Source organism: Schistocerca americana, chromosome X (assembly GCF_021461395.2).
Source record: "Schistocerca americana isolate TAMUIC-IGC-003095 chromosome X, iqSchAmer2.1, whole genome shotgun sequence".
Lineage (NCBI taxonomy): Eukaryota > Metazoa > Arthropoda > Insecta > Orthoptera > Acrididae > Schistocerca > Schistocerca americana.
The window spans coordinates 343,713,087-343,731,410 of NC_060130.1; the positions used below are offsets into that span (position 1 = coordinate 343,713,087).

At 37.7% G+C, this 18,324-nt stretch overlaps 1 protein-coding gene across 1 annotated transcript in view; it reads right to left on the reverse strand.

The window, feature by feature from the left end:
• The window catches only part of LOC124555796 (WASH complex subunit 4), a 187,502-nt gene that overhangs the window by 90,978 nt on the left and 78,200 nt on the right, over positions 1–18,324 (reverse strand). Inside the window, exons 9-11 of the mRNA XM_047129858.1 lie at positions 17,050–17,283; positions 16,633–16,965; positions 3,646–3,765 (exon numbers count right to left, since the gene is read on the reverse strand). Coding sequence (XP_046985814.1) covers positions 3,646–3,765; positions 16,633–16,965; positions 17,050–17,283 — 687 coding nt within the window. The remainder of the gene's footprint in view (positions 1–3,645; positions 3,766–16,632; positions 16,966–17,049; positions 17,284–18,324) is intronic.

An 18,324-nucleotide genomic window follows, 5' to 3' on the forward strand; every position in this document is an offset into this window, starting at 1 on the left:
CAACCCAAGCCTGTACTCATGTGCACTCTCACCCCCCCCCCCCCTCCCCCCCCTCTCTCTCTCTCTCTCTCTCTCTCTCTCTCTCTCTCTCTCTCTCTCTCTCTCTCTCATATTCATCTTGCCACCTGCCATTTTCCTTCTAACCTAATATCTAATATAATTTCACTAATTCTACTCACTTGCATCACATTGTGTGTTTTGATGAGGTCTATATCAAAAGATGAATTTCTTAGCTTGTACTTGTGAGCTTCTGTTGTTACCGAATATTAAATTTTCACTTTTTAGATCATAAATTCTGTTATGTGGAGCAACCCTTCATATACTGCACTATATTCAGATGGCATAGATTCTTCCTGAAATGCATTCAATGATCCTTTGTGTAGCACATACTTAAGTTACCCATACAAAACACAGTATACATAACTTTTGGTCTCAATCCTTGAACAAAATATATCCTTGGGGTCAATTTGAGCACACATCTCTGTAAATTCTTTCTCCAGATGAAATTAGCTTTTGAATTTTGTTTATCCAGTTTTCATGCTTACAATTTTAATATTATCTTCATATATCATCTTTAGTGAATTTAATTCCACCATCCTGCCATCTGGGGAACTCTTAGGCATCAGCAGATTTCAAAACTGACGTTCCTTTTCAACCTTGATATTTCTTGATAAGTAACTTATTGTCAGTCAGTGCTGGTAATCACGAGAACATGTACATCATAGATAGTTCTTTGTGGAATGTTTCCTAACCCATTCTTCCCTTTGAGTGTGTCTGTGTATCCTTTAAGTCCTATTCTTTTTGTATTGCCTTCTTAGTTGACTGAAGCATTTCTCAGGTGTTTTCTGTGTACATATACTGTTTCAGTGACTGTTCATTAATTTATCTCCATAATGCTGGTTATGACCAATAAAATTCTGCATGTAGCTAACTTCCACATTGGTGTAACTTCATCATAGCCAGGAGCACACTATTAAATATTACTGCCTGCAACCAGTCCCTCTCTGACCTTCTACAAACTTGGAGTGCTTGGTTAAACTGACCAGACATCAGGTACTCAATATTCCATTTGGAGCTGATACTTCTGGACTTGAAAGTGTTAGGTTATTAGTTTTAGTGCAACTCACTGTTGTCATATACCTTTTCAGTTCTGAACCCCAAGTATTTTGCAATAACACTGTTTAAGTACCACAGCATTTCATCAAAACAACTGTTCAACATCTTCAAATGGTTAAGGCAAATGCTGCAGAGGATGTCAAACATTTGCTCTGATGAAATATTGTGGGATGACTTTTACAGTGTTACCTGGCACATATTTTCAGTAGTTCCACCAGTAACGTCTGAAAAGCCACACTCAGGTCTTTTCTTCTGAATATCATTGTAATTTTAGTCTTTCATTTACTTTATCCATTGTATCTTTAGTTTAAATTTGATTATTTTTTCAGCAAAACTGGTTATCTGTATTTTCATCTTGTACATTATCATGATAATTCTTATTCAGTACTGCAACACATGACTTAAGTTTTGCCCAAAACTCTGGTATCCATGATAACCTGCTTCTTATCCATCTTACAACTGTGTTTTACTGCAAATGAATGTAATCTTATTTGATAGTTCACATAGTTAAAATGTCATCAATATCAACTACTCTCGAGAATGGGTTTTTGTACCTCGTGTGTTCCTCTTCTGTCAGGAAATAAATTGACTTTCTTACAAATGAATGCTCAACATTATACCTTCATTTAATCCTTTTCCTGCCGAGTTCCTGCCGACAACGCACGAGATTTATGTGGTGTGGCTTGCCTCATCCACAGTCCTTGTTGTGCTAGTCTTGTCTGTTGCTCAACACAGTGTGTCTGCCACACTAAATTATCATTGCTACTGCGCTAAGTAATCAACAATGTTGCAGATTTATTTGTCTATTAACATTAACAAAATTTTATGATAAAGACATAATTTTTACAAATTTTTTGGGTATGGTAAGTTCAAAATATGAAACAACACACAGGTTCACATAATATTGTTAAAACCACCACTGCAGCTCCTTCTACCTGTTTTTCTTGCTGTGAACAACACTAATCTTGTGGTGATTTTCTTTTCAAGATGATTCAACAATGCTTGGAAAGTGCCTCAATCTAAGCTGTAAGGGGCTTTCCTTTTCCAATTGGCACCCTATGATTTATTTATTCTGAGGTTTCTCTACAGTCTTGCAAGTAAGAGTCAGATGCCACTCAGACAATGATAGTTTTTTTCCTGCATGGAATTTGTGAACAACAGACCAATGTGTGAAATATTTTTAAATATAATTTCATTTCATGGTTTTTTAACAAAATCGTGATTGTCTTCTGCTCCCATTGATTGTAGTCAGTCTTTCTGTCCTGTTGATGCCATTTCAGCAGTATGATGTGTGGACAACATGCATATGACTCTTCAGTGGCACATCTTCCATATCATTAGAACACTTGTCATGCTAAGCTCCAGTTCTCTCCTTTGCAACAATTAGGCTTCAAGTTTTGGTATTATCCCCCCCCCCCCCTCTCTTAATAAGGTGGTGTAACGATAAAACACTGGCAATTCAAATTCATGTCTCAGAAAACCTAAAGTGCTTACAGTGAATGCCAGGAGGGTTCCTTTGAAAGAGCATTACCAGTTTCCTTTCCCAGTTCGAGTTTATGCTACATCTCTAACTCCATCATCAATACAACATTAAACCATGAGTTTGCTTTCTTCCTCATCAAGTACAAGCACAAATAACACTCTTCATTGTGGTGTATCTAGTGAACAACTACTTAATTTTAAAGTGATCATACCTTCACCACTGACAGCCTATTTTTCTTCATCTGTTATAGTGGCTTCCAAATCTTCAGTTAAGAAATTGAACAGTGAGGTCAGTGTTTTTCATCTAGAAGCCTCCAATAAACTGAAACTTTTCCAAATCATCTAGAAGCCTCCAATAAACTGAAACTTTTCCAAAATGGCTGCTGAGCTCCAGAATTTATGGTTTCCAGTACATTTTCAGAATCAGTTGGTTCATACCAGTATTGTTTTTCTTTCAGAAGGTTATGTCAATTGATGTTTCTTGAGCTTAAGTCTTTCATTTTTTTCTGTATGAAACCGTTTTTCTCTTACAATATCCCTTCACCTAACAATTCAACATCACCTGTTAGATGCTTGACGCGATTTGTAAAATGCTGATACCACAATTGAAGGGACGTTCATTAAATGTATTATGAACAGTACAAAAATTATGCCAAAACTCGGAATCATTATACATGGGTTACCTGAATCACAACTAATAAAACAGGTGTATGATAACACATCTACCTAAAAATGTCTGCGTTTTAAAATATAAACCATACACTTTGTAAAAGTGAGTGGAGTTATAATCCCACAATTAGCAGCAATGCAATCTCACTGTATATGTGTAATTTAACAACTTTTAGACTAAGATGCGACACAAAATAATCAAACAACACTTACGTAACAACAGAGGATGATAATCTATGATGATAAAACAAACACACACACACATATATATATATATATATATATATATATATATATATATATATATATATATATATATATATATATATATATATATAAAAAAATAAAAAGAAGAAGAGAGAGGAGAATCATACTAACACTTTTACGCAAGTACCCACAGACTTCTTCACTGAATGTGTGTTTCAAGACATCAGTTGATGAGTTATGTTTGGTTTTTAGTATGGCGCCAATGCAGTCGTGTAGGGCACAAAACATATACTGAAACAAAGGAAAGATATTCACAATTAGTGTAATAAAAATACTTTCATAAAGCAGATTTCTGAACTACATATCTGCACCACAATAAATTTTTCATTCAAATGTTATGAAGGATGTTTTTCAAAATAAATGTGCAGATGTAGGTGTTTTATTGTTTACAAAAGAGTGGAAAATGGAATGAAAACGTTGGAGTAGAGACAACATTACTTAGTGAGATAGATTTTAGTAAGCAATGTCGTCTTCAAGATTTTTTTCTGATCAGTGGACCCAGTCAAACAATTTCTGCAAGAAAAATGCAAGTCTTTCCCTCAACTTGAAGACATACAGTAGTAGTTGGATATGCCTTTTACTGTAGACTGTTAAAGGTATGAGCATATGAAAGAGATTCTCAGATATGTGAGTGGCTTCTTAAGTAATAGAATCCAGTGCATTTTCCTCAACAGAAAGTGTTCCTCAGAGTCAAGGGTATCATCAAAAGTACTCCAGAGAAGTCAGTTAGGACTGCTCTTATTCTCTATACACATAAATGATCTAACAAACACAGCAAGCAGCAATCTGTGGATGTTTGCTGATGATGCTGTGATGTATAGGAAGGTGACACTGCTGAGTGACTGTAAGAGGACAAGATGACTCAAGACAGAATTTCTAGTTGGTGTGATGAATGGCAGCTTGCTCTAAATATAGAAAAATGTATGTTAATGCAGCTGAGTAAGAGAAACAATCCCCTAATGTTGAAATACATCATCATTAGTAGTGTGCTGCTTGACACAATTACGCTGATTAAATATCGAGGTGGAATGTTGCAAAGCAATATGACTTGGAACAAGCAGCTAAAGATGGCAGTAGGAAAGGTGAATGGTCAACTTTGGTTTACTTATAAAATTTTAAGGCAGAGTGGCTTATCTGTAAAGGAGATCACATATAGAACACCAGTTCAACTCACTGTTGAGAGCTGCTCGAGTGTTTCGGATCCCCATCACATTGATTTAAAAGAAAATATCAAAGCAATTTAGAGGCAGGCTGTTAGAATGGTTACTGACAGGTTTGATCGACACACAAGTATTACAGAGATATTTTATGAACTCAAGTGGGAATACCTGGAGGGAAGACCACATTCTTTTTGCAGAACACTACTGAGAAGCTGACTGCAGAATGATTCTACTGCTGCCAATGTACATTTCACATAAGGACCATGAAGATCAGATACGGGAAATTAGGGCTCGTACGAAGGCATACAGTCATTTCTCATTCCCTCTAGTTGTGAGTGGAACAGGAAAGGAAATTACCAGTAGTGGTACATGGTACCCTTTGCCATGCACAATACAGACACTTGCCATGTATGTATGTATGTATGTATGATGTATGTAGATGATGTTCTGTCTCTACAAATGTTAAACATTTCATTGCAAGGAAATAGAAAACTTATTTATGGTCTAGCACTTTTGTGTTTAACTTTCATTACAAATTAAGACTGTTTCGGAAAGACCTTAAGACCAAAACATTCACACACTTCAAATGTCTGAAGAACATTAATGTACCTTCCTGAAATTTAAGAGGAAACTGAAGATTATTTATGTAAAATGTTCAACCTAACTGAAAAAAATTAATGGCACATTTGGTGATTTGAAGGTGCTTTATAAATGAAAAAAAAAAATGTTTCTTCATTAATGTGCACTAATATCCTCTGAACACTGCAGCTCTCTTTGAATTAGTTTCATAAGTTTCTGACACCCAAAGGTAAGGTTGGTGGTCACCCCTAGGTTTACAGAGAAGAAACAGGACGCAAAATTCTTACAAAGCATTAATGAAACAGTTGTTTCTCGCTAAAAATAGTAACTACAGAAAGTAAGCACACAATTATTGCTATAGTTTTAAACGCAACAATGAGGCACCACTTTTATAAACCAGTTTTATTGTGCAGAACATCAGAATATTAACCACATGTCACTCCAATGCTGCCATTCATGATGCTTAATATAGAGAATGAAGCAGTGGTTGTACAGTAATCCAAAGCCATACATGAACTGCAGTAACAATGCGATTAGTTTTGGTAACAAACTGACTGCCTTACTAGCAGTAAAAAAGATCAAAATTGTCATAGTGCAACAACATGACAAAGAGTTAAATTCAAACAACAAAACAAAGTTTTTCCTATGTTATTCAACTTCTTTAAATCTTTAAAAAGTATGTTCATACTCAAATCAAAAGAGTGACTTTCATTGAGGAACATTAGGCCATTGTGGTGTACAAAGATGCAACAAATCTAAATCAAAGCCGACATGAGCTATTCACATTTTTAAATCAAGACTGTGCTAAAAACCTTGGCTTTGCCTGTCTCACATCTGCCTGTCAAAGACAAATAGAATTTTAACACTTACTCCTTACTGTGACATCCACTGCGTAACTTTGAAGTTGTTCCTGTCTGCAGTTTTAAACGCCACGGCTGAAAAGGCTATTTGCAGACCTTCTTAATAAAATGAATTCAACAAACACTAATTATCATGATTATTATGTCAGTAAATCATAAAACAATACAAGATACTAGTACATTACCAGGGTGTATACCCAGAAGAAAGAAAATTCCTAGATTTTTCCCACATTTCCTGATTAAAAATACAAATTTTCCATTAGTGAAAATACATTCTATCCCTTGTGAAAGTACTTTTTTCTGTGTTAAGTGACAATATATTTCCACTCAGAGCCGTAAAACTTATCAATCATTTGAATGGTGGGGATTTTATACACCAGCATAGAACTTCACAGCACTTTAGGTAATAAAACCCGCCAAAAAATAAAGATCTTTCATGTGTGGCAAAATGTACATTGCATATTTTTATATTAAGAAAGTATAAACACGAATTCTGTCAAATACAGCATGGTAGCTTCTGAAGCATTGAACTTGAGATTGTGATGCACTTTCGTCATCCAATCATATGTCATGCCATGTGATTTCACCAGCCAATGACAGCAGATATTCAGAGTGTAGAACACATGATGTAGTAAGCCAATAGCAACATCATTGTCAAATAACATGAACACAGAAATAGGAAAAGTTAACTGTTTCAATTAATACAGATACAGCAAAGCCACAAGAAATGCTAAGCTTTCACATACAATATTGGCAGTCAACAATTTTTGCTGGGATGGCTGGGATGAAGAAAAATTCTTTGTTAGAGTGTCATCTCCTACCAGTCAAAATTACAGAAATTTAACTGAAAATTAGACCAATGAAAAATTCCCCCATTTTTGCTGGATTTCTCCCAGAAAAAATTCCCATATTTCCTGGGTCATACATGCCCTGTAAATTATCATCAGTTGTTTCCATAATAATAAATTACAGCAAAAAATGTAATACATCTCTGTACTTTTAAGAAATACATACACTACTGACAATTCACAAGTCAATTTCACTGAAGGTGCCCAATAACTGTGCAAAAGTAATATTTTCACTCAACATTGTGAAAGTCATTTTAAACTGAAGTAAGGGGGAACCTGTCACAGAGTGAAGAACAACAGTGTGTTTGTTACAACTTCAGCTTCTAATTTTAATTTTTCCCCTTCACAAAAAGAAGATACTCAAGTAGAAAGGCTCACAGCTTCACGAGGCATGAGTGAAAAGAAAAAAATGGTTACTGATTTTATATTTTATTTCATTTTAGATTTCTGTATTTTATAAATACCAGAAACGTGTTTGCACAGAAAACAAAAAAAGGAACACAACATAACAGCTTTTGGGGAGAGTAGAAATACAAGTAATGTTACAAATAGGCAAGGAACTTCAGACATTTGAAGTGAGTGAATGTTTTGTTCTTTAGGTATTTCCAAAACAGCCTTAATTTGTAATAAAAGTTAAACACAAAAGTAAATAAGTTTTGTATTCCCTTACAATGAAATGTTTAACACTTGTAAAGACTGAACATCATCTACATCTACATCCATACATGGCAAGCATCTGTACTGTGTATGGCAAAGGGTACCTTGTACCACTACTACTAATTTCCTTTCCTGCTCCACTCACAACTAGAGCGAGGGTAAAGGACTGTCTGTATGTCTTCGTACGAGCCCTAATTTCTCGTATCTTATCTTCATAGCCCTTACATGAAAAGTACGTTGGCAGCAGTAGAATAATTCCACAATCAGCTTGTCTGTAGTGTTTTGTGAAAAGAATGTGGTCTTTCCTCTAGGGATTCCCACTTAAGTTCATGAAACATCTCTGTAATACTTGTGTGTTGATCGAACCTGTCAATAACCAATCTAGCAGCCCACCTCTAAACTGTTTTGATACTTTCTTTTAATAAGATATGGGGGGGGATCCTAAACACTCGAGCAGCACAATAAAGGTTTCAGTTAATTAAATGACATAATCATCTTTTCACACAAAACACCTGTTAACATATCAAGATATTCATGGAAATTTTCCATTTCAGTTTATAAACAACTTACACTCTGTAACAATAGAATAGTTATGGCCCTTTAACAAATCTGTCTCCAGTGTGCTCACAATGTGTGCTTTCAGTCCTATATAAAAACTGCCTGCCCCCCCCCCCCCCCCCCCCATGAACCATGTACCTTGCCAGTGGTGGGGAGGCTTGCATGCCTCAGCGATACAGATAGCCGTACCGTAGGTGCAACCACAATGGAGGGGTATCTGTTGAGAAGCCAAACAAATGTGAAGAGGGGCAGCAGCCTTTTCAGTAGTTGCAGGGGCAACAGTCTGGATGATTGACTGATCTGGCCTTGTAACACTAACCAAAACGGCCTTGCTGTGCTGGTACTGCGAACGGCTGAAAGCAAGGGGAAACTACAGCTGTAATTTTTCCTGAGGGTATGCAGCTTTCCTGTATGGTTAAATGATGATGGTGTCCTCTTGGGTAAAATATTCCGGAGGTAAAATAGTCCCCCATTTGGATCTCCAGGCAGGGACTACGCAGAAGGACGTTGTTATCAGGAGAAAGAAAACTGACATTCTACTGATCGGAGCGAGGAATGTCAGATCCCTTAATCGGGCAGGTAGATTAGAAAATTTAAAAAGGGAAATGCATAGGTTAAAGTTAGATATAGTGGGAATTAGTGAAGTTCGGTGGAGGAGGAACAAGACTTCTGGTTCAGGTGAATACAGGGTTATGAATACAAAATCAAATAGGAGTAATGCAGGAGTAGGTTTAAAAATGAATAGGAATATAGGAATGCGAGTAAGCTACAACAAACAGCATACTGAACGCATTATTGTGGCCAAGATAGATACGAAGCCCACGTCTACCACAGTAGTACAAGTTTATATGCCAACTAGAGATTGATGAAATGTATGATGATGAGATAAATGAAATTATTCAGATAGTGAAGGGAGACGAAAATTTAATAGTCATGGGTGACTGGAACTCGATAGTAGGAAAAGGAAGAGAAGGAAACGTAGTAGGTGAATATGGAATGGGAGTAAGGAATGGGAGTAAGGAATGAAAGAGGAAGCCACCTGGTAGAATTTTGCACAGAGCATAACTTAATGATAGCTAACACTTGGTTCAAGAATCATGAAAGAAGGTTGTGTACATGGAAGAAGCCTGGAGATACTGGAAGGTCTCAGATTATATAATGCTAAAACAGAGATTCAGGAACAAGGTTTTAAATTGTAAGACATTTCCAGGGGCAGATGTGGACTCTGACTACAATCTATTGGTTATGAACTGTAGATTAAAACTGAAGAAACTGCAAAAAGGTGGGAATTTGAGGACATGGGACCTGGATAAACTGAAAGAACCAGGGGTTGTAGAGTGTTTCAGGGAGAGCATTAGCGAACAATTGATACGAATGGTTAGCTTTGAGAGATGAAATAGTGAAGGCAGCAGAGGATCAAGTAGGTAAAAAGATTAGGGCTAATAGAAATTCTTGGGTAACAGAAGATATATTGAATTTAATTGATGGAAGGAGAAAATACAAAAATGCAGTAAATGAAGCAGACAAAAAGGGATACAAACGTCTCAAAAATGAGATAGACAGGAAGTGCAAAATGGCTAAGCAAGGGTGGCTAGAGGACAAATGTAAGGATGTAGAGGTGCATATCACTAGGGGTAAGATAGATAATGCCTACAAGAAAATTAAAGAGACCTTTGGAGAAAAGAGAACCACTTGGATGAATATCAAGAGTTCAGATGGAAACCCAGTTCTAAGCAAAGAAGGGAAAGCAGAAAGGTGGAAGGAGTATATAGGGGTCTATACAAGAGAGATGTTCTTGAGGACAATATTATGAAAATGGAAGAGCATATAGATGAAGATGAAATGGGAGAAGTGAAGAGTTTGACAGAGCACTGAAAGACATAAGTCGAAACAAGGCCCTGGGAATAGACAACATTCCATTAGAACTACTGACAGCCTTGGAAGAGCCAGGCCTAACAAAACTCTACCATCTAGTGAGCAAGATGTATGAGAGAGGCGAAATACCCTCAGACTTCAAGAAGAACATAATAATTTCAATCCCAAAGAAAGCAGGTGTTGACAGATGTCAAAATTACCGAACTATCAGTTTAATAAGTCACGGCTGCAAAATACTGACACGAATTCTTTACAGATGAATGAAAAAACTGGTAGAAGCCGACCTCAGGGAAGATCAGTTTGGATTCCGTAGAAATGTTGGAACACGTGAGGCAATACTGATCCTACGACTTATCTTAGAAAATAGATTAAGGAAAGGCAAACCTAAATTTCTGGCATTCGTAGACTTAGAGAAAGCTTTTGACAATGTTGACTGGAACACTCTCTTTCAAATTCTGAAGGTGGCAAGGGTAAAATACAGGGAGCGAAAGGCTATTTACAATTTGTACAGAAACCAGATGGCAGTTGTAAGAGTCGAGGGGCATGAAAGGGGGAGCAGTGGTTGGGAAGGGAGTGAGACAGGGTTGTAGCCTATCCCCGATGTTATTCAATCTGTATATTGAGCAAGCAGTAAAGGAAACAAAAGAAAAATTCGAAGTAGGAATTAAAATCCATGGAGAAGAAATAAAAATTTTAAGGTTCGCCGGTGACATTGTAATTGTGTCAGAGAGAGAGCAAAGGACCTGGAAGAGTAGCTGAACGGAATGGACAGTGTGATATTATACTGAGTGCACTATCCGAAAATTACCTCGAGCAATTAAACAGAGAACCGACTCGTGGAGATAACATCTTGGACCTACTGATAACAAACAGACCCGAACTTTTCGACTCTGTATGTACAGAACAGGGAATCAGTGATCATAAGGCCGTTGCAGCATCCCTGAATATGGAAGTTAGTAGGAATATAAAAAAAGGGAGGAAGGTTTATCTGTTTAGCAAGAGTAATAGAAGGCAGATTTCAGACTACCTAACAGATCAAAACGAAAATTTCTGTTCTGGCACTGACAATGATGAGTATTTATGGAAAAAGTTCAAGGCAATCGTGAAATGCGTTTTAGACAGGTACGCGCCGAGTAAAACTGTGAGGGACGGGAAAAACCCACCGTGGTACAACAACAAAGTTAGGAAACTACTGCGAAAGCAAAGAGAGCTTCACTCTAAGTTTAAATGCAGCCAAAACCTCTCAGACAAACAGAAGCTATACGATGTCAAAGTTAGCGTAAGGAGGGCTATGCGTGAAGCATTCAGTGAATTCGAAAGTAAAATTCTATGTACCGACTTGACAGAAAATCCTAGGAAGTTCTGGTCTTACGTTACATCAGAAAGTGGCTCGAAACAGCATATCCAGACACTCCGGGATGATGATGGCATTGAAACAGAGGATGACACGCGTAAAGCTGAAATACTAAACACCTTTCTCCAAAGCTGTTTCACAGAGGAAGACCGCACTGCAGTTCCTTCTCTAAATCCTCGCACAAACGAAAAAATGGCTGACATCGAAATAAGTGTCCAAGGAATAGAAAAGCAACTGGAATCACTCAACAGAGGAAAGCCCACTGGACCTGACAGGATACCAATTCGATACTACACAGAGTACGCGAAAGAACTTGCCCCCCTTCTAACAGCCGTGTACCGCAAGTCTCTAGAGGAACGGAAGGTTCCAAATGATTGGAAAAGAGCACAGGTAGTCCCAGTCTTCAAGAAGTGGTCGTCGAGCAGATGCGCAAAACTATAGACCTATATCTCTGACGTCGATCTGTTGTAGAATTTTATAACATGTTTTTTGCTCGAGTATCATGTCGTTTTTGGAAACCCAGAATCTACTATGTAGGAATCAACATGGATTCCGGAAACAGTGATCGTGTGAGACCCAACTAGCTTTATTTGTTCATGAGACCCAGAAAATATTAGATACAGGCTCCCAGGTAGATGCTATTTTTCTTGACTTCCGGAAGGCGTTCGATACAGTTCCGCACTGTCGCCTGATAAACAAAGTAAGAGCCTACGGAATATCAGACCAGCTGTGTGGCTGGATTGAAGAGTTTTTAGCAAACAGAACACAGCATGTTGTTATCAATGGAGAGACGTCTACAGACGTTAAAGTAACCTCTGGCGTGCCACAGGGGAGTGTTATGGGACCATTGCTTTTCACAATATATATATAAATGACCTAGTAGATAGCGTCGGAAGTCCCATGCGGCTTTTCGCGGATGATGCTGTAGTATACAGAGAAGTTGCAGCATTAGAAAATTGTAGCGAAATGCAGGAAGATCTGCAGCGGATAGGCACTTGGTGCAGGGAGTGGCAACTGACCCTTAACATAGACAAATGTAATGTATTGCGAATACATAGAAAGAAAAATCCTTTATTGTATGATTATATGATAGCGGAACAAACACTGGTAGCAGTTACTTCTGTAAAATATCTGGGAGTATACGCGCGGAATGATTTGAAGTGGAACAATCATATAAAATTAATTGTTGGTAAGGCGGGTACCAGGTTGAGATTCATTGGGAGAGTCCTTAGAAAATGTAGTCCATCAACAAAGGAGGTGGCGTACAAAACACTCGTTCGACCTATACTTGAGTATTGCTCATCAGTGTCGGATCCGTACCAGATCGGGTTGACGGAGGAGATAGAGAAGATCCAAAGAAGAGCGGCGCGTTTCGTCACAGGGTTATTTGGTAACCGTGATAGCGTTACGGAGATGTTTAAGAAACTCAAGTGGCAGACTCTGCAAGAGAGGCGCTCTGCATCGCGGTGTAGCTTGCTCGCCAGGTTTCGAGAGGGTGCGTTTCTGGATGAGGTATCGAATATATTGCTTCCCCCTACTTATACCTCCCGAGGAGATCACGAATGTAAAATTAGAGAGATTAGAGCGCGCACGGAGGCTTTCAGACAGTCGTTCTTCCTGCGAACCATATGCGACTGGAACAGGAAAGGGAGGTAATGACAGTGGCACGTAAAGTGCCCTCCGCCACACACCGTTGGGTGGCTTGCGGAGTATAAATGTAGATGTAGATATCTTGAAAGGAGGATATAAGGTGAACATCAACAAAAGCAAAATGAGGTAAATGGAATGTAGTCAAATTAAATCTAGTGATGCTCCAGGAATTAGATTAGGAAATGAGATGCTTAAAGCAGTAAATGAGTTTTGCTATTTGGGGAGCAAAGTAACTGATGATGGTTGAAGTAGAGAGGATATAAAATTTAGACTGGCAATGGCAATGAAATCGTTTCTGAAGAAGAAAAATTTGTTAAGATCGAGTATAGATTTAAATGTCAGGAAGTCGCTTCTGAAAGTATTTGTATGGAGTGTAGCCATATATGGAAGTGAAATGTGGACGATAAATAGTTTAGACAAGAAGAGAATAGAAGCTTTCGAAATGTGGTGCTACAGAAGAATGCTGAAGATTAGATGGGTAGATCACAAAACTAATGAGGAGGTATTGAACAGAATTGGAGAGAAGAGAAATTTGTGCCACAACTTGACTAGAAGACGGGATCAGTTGGTAGGGCATATTCTGAGGCATCAAAGGATCACCAATCTAGTATTGGAGGGTAGCATGGAGGGTAAAAATTGTAGAGGGAGACCAAGAGAGGAATATACCAAACAGATTCAGAAGGATGTAGGTTGCAGTAGGTACTGGGAGATAAAGAAGCTTGCACAGGACAGAGTAGCATGGAGAGCTGCATCAGACCAGTCTCAGGATTGAACACCACCACAACAACATAAAAACTGGTATAGTACAAAACTGATTACATAAAACCAGAACCATACAAAATAGAGATAGCAGCACTGAACTGAAAAATGCCAAGTGACTGGGAAAAAGTACAGGTGAATCCTGTATGTACCAATGGAAAAAGAACGGACCTGCAAAATAACAGACTAATATCCTTAACATCGGTTTGCTGCAGAATTCTAGGGCATATTCTGAGTTTGAATAAAATAAATTACATAGAGACCGAAACGTTCATGTCCATGGATCAGCATGGTTTTAGGAAGCATTGTTCGTGCAAAACCCAGCTTGCTATCTTCTCACACACTATACGGCGAACTATGGATGAAGGGCTTCTAGATTTCCGAAAGGCATTCAACATGATACCCCACTGTTAATAAAGGTAGGTGCATATGGAATAAACTCCCAGATTTGTGACTGGTTTGAAGACGTCTTAAGTAATAGACCCCAGTATGGTGTCCTCAATGGCGAGTATTCATCGGAGACAGGGGTAACATTAGGAGTATCCCAGGTAAGTGTGAGAGAACCGTTGCTATTTTCTATATACTGTACATAAATGATCTGGCAGACGGTGTGGGCAGCAATCTATGGTTGTTCGCTGACAATGCTGTGGTGTACAGGAAGGTGTCAAACATAAAGTGACTGCAGGTTGAGAAAAGATGACCGAGGCAAAATTTCTAGTTGCTGTGAGGAATGGTATGAAATGGAACAAGAATGTGATGATTGTGGTAGAGAAAGCGAATTGTCGACTTCCTTTTATTGGAAAAATTTTAGGAAAGAGTAGTTCATCTATAAAGAAGACCACATATAGGATGCTAGAGAAACCTATTCTTGAGTACTGCTCCAATGTTTGGAATCCACACCAGGCTGGACTGAAAGAAGATACCAAAGCAATTCAGATCAGCACGCAAGTATTACTGATGTTTCTTGGGAACTCAATTGGGAATGCCTGGAGGGAAGATGGCGACGATTTAGCAAAATGCTACTGAGAAAGTTTAGAGAACCAGAATTTGAAGCTGACTGCAGAACGATCCTACTGCCGCCAATGTGCACTTTGCATAGGGACCATGAAGGTAAGATATGAGAAATTAGGGCTCATACAGAGGCATATAGACAGATGTTCTTCCCTTACTCTATCTGCGAGTGGAACAGTAAAGGAAACGACTAGTTGTGGTACAGGGTACCCTCCACCACGCACTGTACAGTGGCTTGCAGAATGTGTATGTAGATGCAGATGTAGGCGGAGAATGTATCAAAATAAATTATTAAGGACTTGAAAATGTAACATCTGTTGTGGGCAAAATTCATATCTAATTTCAGTGAAACTCATACATAACCTTTTTTCTGTAAATGGTTAGACATACAAATTTAAAAGACTGTCTCCTATGTGCCTGAAAACAAAACCTTAGTGCTTTGAAACTGACTGCTAAAAAGGTGGTGACGAGAGTTTTTTGACTGGAATATTTGCTTTTGCAAAAACTTTATCAGATTTTTTTCTAAGAGATCTTTGCTTGTTTTTTTTTTTTTTTTTTTTTTTGGGCTTTTCAACAAATGATTGTTTTTGTTGAGAAGCACCAGCATTTTCCTGCTGAACAAGAATGTGCTTCTCTGATTGAAAGTGTTTCTCTACTTTTTCTTTTCACTCCAACTTTATAACACCAAAATCTGCAGAATATTGATTTCAAACTTTCATAAACATTCATAGCCATGTAACTCACACCTGACAATACTACAGATAGAACCGACTAGGTACTTTGTATATTAGTAGGAGCAGGATTAGGAGTAGGAGTACAACCAAAAGTAGCTCTAATTGCATGTTAGGGGAAGACTTTTAGTGTGGTAGAATTATGTTGAATGATTATGTTTTCTGCTCCTTTAGTACAAAGTGGTGACAGTATGAACTGGATGTCAGTTATGAGCAAACGTAAACAAACCGCCAGAAGAGTGGAGATGTGAAGTTTGTAACTGAACTGTGTGATGGTCCAGGATTAGTCTCTTCACTCATTTCAAAATAAGAGATGAAAACAATGAGCAATACACAACACAAAGGCTACTGCGCAGTTGCTTGCTGAGTTTGGCAGTGTCACAAATAAGGTAGTTCAATCCCTAGCCCTACTTGTATTTGACACAACCACTGAACCACAGTTTGAAACAGCCGCCACTTAAAACTGCCACATTTAAGTGTCCACATTACACCTACTTTTGAAATTTTGATAGCTGACAAACATACGGGTTTATTTGCTATAAGATGCCTGATACCCAGGCACAGTCCTGTCTTGCTTTATGAGGCATGTACTTTTTTTTTTAGACCATTCAACTGCAGAAAACTGGTGTGGCACCGAAACATCAAGCACATTGTGATGTCATTTTGTTCATGCATTTTTATTTTGCAAGTACAGTATCTTTCCAAACTGGGATTTGCCAGATGATGTGCAATACAAAATCAAAGATTGGTTACTTCTTGAAATATATATGCGAACAATAAAGCTAATTCAAACTATCTCTGATGAAATAGTTCTTCTAGAAAAAATTTGCTATGAAACAGACTTTACTAGATAATTCACATTTTTGCAGTTTGAGGCAGATTTCACATCTATAATTGCATTTATTGCTAAATGCAAATTATTTACTACCCTATACATTATAGGACTATAAAAGAAGACATTTTAATATTAAAATTGCTGAAAATCTTCACACTATTAAAACAATTAATACTATAGTATGAACAAACAGTATTAGAAAGGTATCAAGCACCACTTACCACCACACGATGCAAATCAGCTTTATTTTCATATAAATGTTCAAAGTAAATTGGTAAGATGACACGATGCCAGTACATAAATGAGCAATTACACACTTCAGCAATTCTTTCCTGTAATTCACATATCACATTCAGTCTATAGACTATGCTGACTAGACTGGCAAGGGAGTCATCACGAAATGTGTGTCCCTGATTTGCCGCACAAATAGCAAGTCGTAGCACCAAACGTCTGTCCTTTGTACCACAACCATGTAGAACTCTTTCAGCAAGCACTAATGCTGAAAGTATATCCAAATGCTTTTCGCTATATCGTTTATCCTGCACCAGGCCTTTCTGAAACACAATAAAATGTACTTTATGTACATAGTGATAAACCAGAAGTTTATGTCTTTACAATAAAAATCAGATTTAACATACCTTTACATTTGTAATTATGATTAGAGCTTGATATGACAATAGCTGGAATATGTGGTTCACGGTCTCTGAAGTAGTTGTATAATGTACATGGTAAGTATGCTGTATCCCTTTCAGCAATTCTATCAGTCTACACAGAGCCATCACCTCCGTTTTAGTCATGGGTTTGGAGAGTGAAACATGTAAATTGGTGACAGTTTTTACTATACGGTTTATCCAACAAGCATACTGGACACCCTGTAAAGTTAAAAGCAAATATTATTTGAAGAATGGTGAAGAAAACACACACACACACACACACACACACACACACACACACACACACACACACACACACACACCCCAACTATCCCTCAATTTGTCAGTCATCTACACTTGACAAACGAAGCTGTTTCAAAGTACTTCATAATGTAGTTTTGGATGGTTCGATAATTTTTACAATAAATGAACTGTTCAACATTTTTTACAATAAGTAATGGGATTTCACTGGAATTGGCTGTCTCTAGATGCCTTTATGTTAAGCTTGATAGTGTCATACCCTAATAATTGATTCTTAAGTACAAGTAACAATGTGTCAACATTTGTGTACTGTTCATGTCGCACCAGCCTGAATTTTTTGCAGCAAATTTTCTCACAATCCCACTTCAATATCTATACTTTCCTGCTGGTGGTAATGAATTTTAAATTTTGATCATTTTGTAAGTACATTTATTGGATAAGTTTGGCTTCATAATCTAGACATTCCAGTTCAAATTCATGGAGATTAACTTGAATTTTCTACCCTGTAATGGTGTGACAAGTGCACATACAGTTACTTGCCAGTAACACAGGAGCAGCTCAAATAAATAAAAAGAGTGACTTGTCATTTAAGTTGCCAAGCGATGTAAAGTCAAAGGCTTCTATCAGGCTGAGAAGTACAAAATGTTTTTAGTATGAGCAATTTCATACACATACCCTAACTCAACATACAATTAAGACTATTGCACGTTAAACCCCTATGGTAAAATATGCTGGACTTTTTTATCACTGACTTGTATCGTAACATTAATCAGGTCAATACTCACGATCACTAAACTGATAGTACTAAGGTCTTAGTAATTTTTATGCTTTCCTTTGAAATGTTAAGGCAGCAAAAATCTCATGCAAATCTGCAAACAAGAGCGTTATTTCAATATTGCGGAATACCTTCCTCTGAAGCTGAGGCTGCTAATGCCTCCCTCAGGTATGCCGTTTGATTCATGGGTAGTTGGTTTGAAATCAGATGGTGTAAGAAATTTT